The 8,761-nt window shown below is 36.8% G+C and overlaps 1 protein-coding gene across 6 annotated transcripts in view; it reads left to right on the top strand.

Annotated features, from left to right (window-relative positions):
* The first annotated feature begins 4,073 nt into the window (after positions 1-4,073).
* The window catches only part of LOC105284237 (tubulin polyglutamylase TTLL5), a 19,472-nt gene continuing 14,784 nt past the window's right edge, over positions 4,074-8,761 (top strand). The window contains exons 1-2 of one of the 6 annotated variants that reach the window (XM_020033621.2): positions 4,074-4,255; positions 7,922-8,095. In XM_020033621.2, coding sequence (XP_019889180.1) covers positions 7,929-8,095 — 167 coding nt within the window. In that variant the 5' untranslated portion in view covers positions 4,074-4,255; positions 7,922-7,928. The other 5 variants (XM_011347607.3, XM_011347599.3, XM_011347620.2 and 2 more) reach the window with 5 other exon arrangements.

The following is an 8,761-nucleotide window of genomic DNA, read 5'->3' as shown; positions in this document are numbered from 1 at the left end:
CTCAAACGTGGACATGTGCGTTCCACTTGACGCTCCCAACGCTCGCGGCCTCCTTCTATCTTTATTCAATATTCAGTGAGCAATAAAGACAGAATCACTTCAATCACTTCAATGTCCACGTTTGAGGCGTTACGGTTAAAACGCGAGCGTGACCGCTCTCAGGCTTCTCTCTGGTTAAGAAATATACCAGTAAGTACTGTAACCTAACATTCACGTGCTAATGTGACGCTGAAAAGCAGCGTCGAGCGTCGTCACGTGACATCACTTGACGCTAGCGTCAGAGAAAAGAAGTCGAATGATTTCGGCTTCAAGTGTCAAGGTAGCAGAAAAAACAGCGTCAACTGATTAAAACGAAAGTGAAAGAAATATGAAAAAGATAAAAAATTTGCATTATTAATTATCAAAAACGATATGTTAATTACGAAAATGATATTATACACAATAATTTAGTTCTAATGAGTGTGTTAAGAACAGAGAGAAGCCGAGAGCGGTCACGCTCGCGTTTTAACCGTAACGCCTCAAACGTGGACATGTGCGTTCCACTTGACGCTCCCAACGCTCGCGGCCTCCTTCTATCTTTATTCAATATTCAGTGAGCAATAAAGACAGAATCACTTCAATCACTTCAATGTCCACGTTTGAGGCGTTACGGTTAAAACGCGAGCGTGACCGCTCTCAGGCTTCTCTCTGGTTAAGAAATATACCAGTAAGTACTGTAACCTAACATTCACGTGCTAATGTGACGCTGAAAAGCAGCGTCGAGCGTCGTCACGTGACATCACTTGACGCTAGCGTCAGAGAAAAGAAGTCGAATGATTTCGGCTTCAAGTGTCAAGGTAGCAGAAAAAACAGCGTCAACTGATTAAAACGAAAGCGAAAGAAATATGAAAAAGATAAAAAATTTGCATTATTAATTATCAAAAACGATATGTTAATTACGAAGATGATATTATACACAATAATTCAGTTCTAATGAGTGTGTTAAGAACAGAGAGAAGCCGAGAGCGGTCACGCTCGCGTTTTAACCGTAACGCCTCAAACGTGGACATGTGCGTTCCACTTGACGCTCCCAACGCTCGCGGCGTCCTTCTATCTTTATTCAATATTCAGTGAGCAATAAAGACAGAATCACTTCAATCACTTCAATGTCCACGTTTGAGGCGTTACGGTTAAAACGCGAGCGTGACCGCTCTCAGGCTTCTCTCTGGTTAAGAAATATACCAGTAAGTACTGTAACCTAACATTCACGTGCTAATGTGACGCTGAAAAGCAGCGTTGAACGTCGACGCTGGAAATTCGACGCTGAATTTATTGGCGCGCTATTGGCGCGATTTGATCACATGACCTGTTTTGACGCTAAAAATGAGCGTCGAGCGTCAGCATGAAAAAGCACCTTTAAATATGCAAATGCATTTGCACCTGCTGCTCGACGCATCGCATCTAGTTACTCATGCATCGTGACTGTTGACTGAAATACCAATTTGTCAGTTGAAGCACCTGTTTAAACATTTAAACTATATAAACTATCATAAAATGAACCGTGTGAAACTTATAAATGTATTCTTCTAGTTTTAAGATAATGATATTATACTATTTGACAGTTCTTTACAGAATGATCATTTTCTTGTAAAATCGAATACCAAAGATGATGCTCTTGTTCATACTTGAACCATGGTGGAAGTAACAAGGTGTGCTATTATCTCGGACGAATTTCGTCACGTTCTGCGCAGCACCGAGTTGTCGCCATTTTGCAAATAGCAACCAATAGCAACGCGATAATAAATGTAAACGAAAGTGTCACGACACAGGTTATGCACTGTTTCAGAGTCTCGCACGTCGCACAATGCCGTCGTGTTCGTTTAAACAGTGTAAAAACACGTCACGAAATAATAAACATGTTAGGTATTTTTCATTTCCAAAAAATGAAGAAATGATTGCGCAAAAAAGACTTTGCAAAGAAAATGTCGATGCAAAGAACGGCAAAGGTGGTAAATGGAATTTAACAAATTAAATATAATAGAATATAATAAAATACATTATTTAAAATTTCTTTATCTAGTTCGGGTTTGTTCTCAACATTTTAAGACCTCGCAATATAAAGATCGGTCATTTTTACGTGAGATACTACCCATACAGGGTGTCCCAGACCTACGTATCACCGGCTAATGGTAGATTCCTGAGGTGATTCTGAGACGAATATTCCTCTTGCAAAATGTCGAGGGCGACGTAGTTTCGGCGCTACGAGGCAACCCCTTGATCTTAATTTTTCGCGGCTGTTCAAATCGAAGTATGAGCGACGCGCGAGACCCCTTCGACCCACCGTCACTGAACGCGGGAAAATTCTACACAAGGATAGGATAACTGCAACCCCTCGTAGCGCCGAAACTACGCCACCCTCGACATTTTGTAAGAGGAACGTTCGTCTCAGAATCACCTCAGGAATCTATCATTAACCGGTGATACGGTAGGTCTGGGACACCCTGTATTTTATTTAAAAAAATATATTTACCGTAAGTACACACAAAAGATCTTTTATTTAATCCTTTTCTTATCCGAATCTTTTTTTTAAGGGGGTATTCTAGTGTAGCATGTCAGAAAAATCGAATTTTTTTTTTGGGCATATTTTGCAAGTACATGGTATGGAAAATATGTCTGCGAGAAGATTTAGCCCGATTCGCAAAATTACCAAAGTAATAGCACCTAATAGAAAATAACCTCTGGCGCGCGCTCGGCGGTTGGACCGCGCGGCACACAACAGAGCATTGTGTTAGTATTTTAGATAGGATCGGAAGATCGTTATTCTTTGAAGGTCGTACATTTGAATTGGAGCCTTTGTATAGTACAGGTTATATAGTACAATGAATCTCTAAATTCATTGATTTGGACTTTTGCTCCAAAACATCTCCATGCTGGCGTGAAAGTTGTTGAAATAGCAACATTCCTGGCAGTTATAATTTTCAATAAAGGATTTATGCCAATTTTCAAACTTATGAACGTGATGGGAGTTAGTATTGGTCAGCAAGCGGTGATGTACGCAAACTCCCGGAACGAAGCTCGTATCACCCGCTCGGAGCGGCGCTCCACTAACTTCTCTCGAGATCAGAGAATGAATCGCAGGGAAGAGAGATCAGCTCTGCAGGACTTCTACGAACAAGAGGAATGTCCCCTGTATGGCCCCGGACTAGCCGATTGATCGTAAGTAACATTATCTCTATGTAATCAGTATGAAAAACTTTAAACGTGTTTTTTCTCGAAACCATGTTTTTCAAATTGGTTCCCATGATATCTCAAAAACCAGTTAATCAATTGACTCAGGCTTTTGCACACATCTTCAGTATATGTGTGGCTATAGCCCCTACCACAATCAAGTCGAAATATTGTTTTTTGGAATTTCTACAGCCCTTCAATGGTGAAAAAAATGGCACAAATCGAAACTTAATTTTCTCAATGAAGTCATGTTTTAAATTTTCAACATTTTTTTTCATTCTGGTACCTGCTATAGCCACACTCATACTAATTAAGAATCTCTTTGGTTTTTTTGTTTCAGATGAGCAGAACAGCTGAAATCATGGGAACCATGGACCACTTTTTTTTTTCATGTTCTTATTTAATATCATGTGCAGCGCTTATTTATAGTTATTGTCTAATACAAAAATTTGGAAACATACACCAAATATGTAAGAATAAGCAGGGAAAACCCTGCCTCAAAAACCTTATACTTTTTTCCAAAAAAATTCACCAAAATAGCATACAAATTCCGCTTTTACACTAGAATACCCCCTTAACTCACTTACATTATTCAAGATGGCGGACTCTTGTCACGCTCTCTTATTGGTCAGTAGAAATGTCTGCGCAGTAGCGCACCTCGTTACTTCCACCATGACTCGAACCATCGTTTTTCCTTTCTCTTTCAATCTTAACCGGTCAACGTAACGTCACTCAACGGATGGACGCTCGCTTTCTCTTTTTCCCTTCGTATTTTCTCTTTTCCCCGCGTACACACGTGCGCGGCACGCACGCGGGCCGCAGCCGTGAAAATCGTGCGCGTACGGAACTTTCGCGAGCGACTGTACGCGGGCATCAATTCGGTACTCGATTGGTGGAGCGGGCAGTGTTCGTCGCGCTCTCGCGCGATATGGCCGGTCGCTAGCGTCGCGTCGCGTCGCGGTTCGAGTTCGAGTGGCTGTCGCGATGCGTCGTCGGTTGGCGAGGTACGAGATCAACGGGCCATGAGCCACGGACCCGCGGTTTTGCGGTGAGCCCCGATGCACGCGGAAGGTTTGACGTCTCCGACGGACACCGCGTCGAGCGCGGTCCCCCGTCGATGCGACGAGGTCGTTTCCTTCTCGAATCCGACGGTGTCGCTAACGAGCGCGCTTCGACTTGCCCGATGTGCCAATCTCGCGGATGAACCCCGGGGAGACTGCCGTCGACTCGTCTCCCCGGGATCGTTTGAGATAATCGAGCAGTCGATCCACGCGCTTGACGATACCTTCTAACGATTTTGTATTGTCACTGATTATATCATCGTCATTGGAAAGTGCTCCAGCGTTACACATGTGTTCTTTCGCGTGTCGGCGTTACCTTCACCGATCCTAATTTAGTTCTCGAAGTTTACACGCGAGCGATATTCACGTACACGATATGCGGCTTACTTTTTTCCCCTCCTTAAGCTCGCTTTGTTCCGCATTCGGGTAATTTGTAATTTAGATCTCGTGAATTATAATCTGTGTCCCCCATCGCCGTAATATCTCGCATGTAGAGGAAAGTCCCCGATTATGAGATACCATATCGATTTTGCCGAATGTAAGGAAATCTATAGGCAGAATTTAAAAATGTAATACGCTATCTTGAAGAGAATTTAATAAGCTTTAGGTTGGTGAAATGAAAAATCTAATTTAAATATTATTTTTTCCGAAAATTAAAAAAATTTTGAAAGAAGCTTTACGCAGGATCGAGAAAGTGTGCTCCTAATATAAGATACCTCGAGAAATCGGTATTAAAAGTGCAAAATACATCAGTATTGCAATTAAAAACTTTATTAGATAGTTTTATAAAAATACTGCTGCCACAGCCTTCGCCAAATCTTCACGATTCCACTGTCGACGCTTCCTCGTATCTCTAACCTCCATAGTCAGATTCTATAAAAATTAAATACACAAAAATTCGTAATATAAATTCGTATTAACTTTTCTCTAACCTTAAGTAGTATTTTCTTTCTTTTTATTACACTACATAATCTTCATATTCGAGCAATAATTATCTCATATTAAGAGTACCCTGAATATCTCATTATACGAGCCACGCGCCTAGCGGTTCCGCGATCATGAAATCTAACCTCTACAATTAAGCAATTCAACAAATTGCGTATTTTCCTGTTACTATGATTCTACTCTATCATTGCATATTGAATTTATTGCAAACCATTTCCTTATTATATAATAAACAAGGTTTGAAGATTTACCTCAAGTTCCTTTGACATGTTCACAATTTCACAAATCTTTTCTTGCAAAGGCTAAACGCAATAACGAACGATGAATTTTTCACTAAATACATTTTACACCAAGGGTAATAAGTTCATGGTGGAACTAACAAATGGTGCTCACTAGTTTAGCAGAAACCCCATTATCTCATGTTAGGAGCATATCTCATAATAGGGGATTCTCCTCTATACCTGATGGTTCTATATTTTTCGAAAGTTCCTCTTGATTTTTCAACTTGTGTGTGTACCGTAGACGACGGTATTGCGTGTGGGACGATTAACTTTCAAAGATACTGGTCAGCATTTCATGTCAAGGATCACTTTGGAACGAAAGCATCCATAATTGATCGATTGATTAATTGATTAAACATGACTGATGTTTAGCTAAGCTGTTTGCCAAGGAATCGATCGCGAAAGGAGAAACGTACATCTGGTGTTATGAATACCTTGCCATTTCCGTTTGGGTTTAGGTTTATATCTAGCTCGAACGCGCGCCCGCATCGAATCTAAGATATTCGTGTTACATTATTCATGATCGTGTCTAACAGTTTGACATTTTCATCCAACAGGTGCAAAAGATTAAACAGGAAGGAAATATTTTTTGAGCAGTGTATTCAGTTAACTAAAAGTATATATATTTGTATATAGTTTTCGATTTTCTTAATAATAATCCATACAGCACGAAAACATTTCAGAAATATTTCAGAAGTATTTCATCTGACAGATGAAAGCATCTCATAAATATTGCAAAATGTTTCTGCAACAGTTATGAGACAACTCCGGAATAGCAAAATGTCCGCGACACTTGCATTCGAAACCTTATAGAAAGGTTGCTGAAAGGTATAGATCAATCTGCAACCTTTCTGAAATATTGCCGAAAGATTATTAAAATAGCTGAAATCTTTTTGATATATTACTAAAGGTTAATTGAAATAATTTTGAAACTTTCCTATGATGTTGCACACAAATTACAAAGCTCTTATTAAAATCAATTGAAAATACTTCAGAAATTATATTTCAATTTATTATACGAGTATTCAGAAGATTGCAAATACTAAAAAGTTATAATAAAAATTATATATAAAATGTATTTATTATTTTTATTGTACGTTTTTATTTAATATTTGCAATCTAATTAATATAATAAATATGATTTCTGAAATATGCTTAATGAAAAAAATACATAATATATATAAGATGTATATAGATATGCATATATATCTATATATATAAGATATATAGATATACACATACATAGCTAAACCAAGTATTCACCAAGTTTCCCTTTGAAAAGCGTGAATCGTTGGCACATTGACAAAGAGCCATTCTTACATTATATATTTTCCTTTTTCTTCCTCCAAATAGTTGATTAAAAGGAAAGAATTATATATAGATATATAATTCTTTATTCAACCAACACTTATATTTGAAAGAAAAAAAGGATACGTGAAGATAATGCATTTTTTTGTCAACTGGTTAGATTCACTAAAAATCGAATACTTGGTCTAGGTATATATATATATATATATATATATATATATATATATATATATATAATTTTACTTTTTACAATATTCACATTTTTTCAAATTTATTGCATGTGGTAGGTTTTAGAAACATTTCTGTTGCAACATTTCATATGACATATTGCGGAATCCTTTCAGAAATGTTGCATATGAAATGTGAAATCTTGAAATGATTTTAAAACCTTCCTGAAAGCTTTCTGTATTAATCGGTGCTGTATGGGAAGCATGATTTAGAAACAATTATCTAAAAGAATGCAATACATCTGATTTAGAGATGCTTCGACGAAATAAAAAGCGTTAATAACAATTAAGTGTAAGCACCATGTAATGAGCGAAACGTGTCATTTGCGTGTGATTCGTAATTGAATTTAGACATCAGAAACGATGCGACATCGGCACATATTGAGTCGGATATTAGTTCCAACCGGAAGAACATGCATCAATATTCTTTTCACGTCAATACGACATAGAAATAAAATACCGTTAAATAAAGCATATGCAGAATGAAAAATGCAAAGTAATATAACATTATTTAAAATTGCTTCTCGTATTCTTTTTATGACAAATTATTTTTGAAATTTACAATGTAGAATTTAGGATATTAATAAAATATTAATTTGGAACGTGATATTGATTTTGACGCTCTTTATAACTTTCTTTTTCTGTTTCAACTCAAAATATGAAACTATATGTAACACGTGTAGATAGGAAGGTATAAGAAATGTCCGAAGAAGGTGAAGATATTTATGATACTATACGTACGCCTCTTCAACGGTTAATTGCAGCAATTGAGAAGAATGAACGAATGATCATTGTCAAAAAAAGACGAACTTTATTTAGCATTTAATTGACGCATGTAATCTTAAGCTAATAGAATAATAATCTTAAATGTAATTTTATATCTCTGTTTCAGATAAACAATGTCCCAAAGAAAGTATACCAATACAGCAGGGAGATTGGAAAGGAAACGTTTGAAGGAGCTTACGTCCTCTTCCAGTCTCTCCGGTATGTCGCAATTATCCAACAGCAGTGAGGAAACATTGGAGGCCTTTATACATAAACCCCTCAAATCTGATAATTTGGAAAAGTGAGTTATACCATGTATGTACGACACGTTTGTTAGAAATTCTAATTTTTTTTTAATCGAATAACGAACGCGTTCAAATATAGCAATATTTGAACATGTTATTTTGTGGCAACGGATTCTTGAATTGTAGATCGCAGATTCCGATTCGTGTGCATTGTATATCTGATAAGCAATCTGACAGAAGTAAAGAATAAATATGTAATTAATATAGACGCAAGTTGATTTATTTTCCCTTGAACAACAATTCCTTCGTAACGGCATTATCTAGCATATACGACATTTACTTGTTCAAAATCAACTTTATGTTATGGCTTAACTTATGTACTATTCTTTTGCAGCAAATTGAACACTGTGGATTTGTTTTATAATTCTAAGAAACAATTGAAATCAATTTAATTTTATAAATTAAATTTTGAATTTTGGGATGTGATATTATTTTTTATTCAATCAAATTAGAAATGAAAATTAGTACAATTAGATTTTTAAGAGATGATTAATTACGGAAATTTATTTACGGTTGAATATTAAATACTTATTCAACGAACAAAGACCAATTATAAATCGCTCAAAGAAGTCATAACTTATTATATTGTCAATGAAAACACAGATAAAGTAAAATGTCCTCTGCAGTATAAATATAAAAAAATAAAGCTATATTCCTGTATT

Source organism: Ooceraea biroi, chromosome 4, assembly GCF_003672135.1.
Source record: "Ooceraea biroi isolate clonal line C1 chromosome 4, Obir_v5.4, whole genome shotgun sequence".
Classification (NCBI taxonomy): domain Eukaryota; kingdom Metazoa; phylum Arthropoda; class Insecta; order Hymenoptera; family Formicidae; genus Ooceraea; species Ooceraea biroi.
The sequence above is the reverse complement of the archived record's forward strand: the minus strand, read 5'-3'. Positions and strand labels throughout refer to the sequence as shown.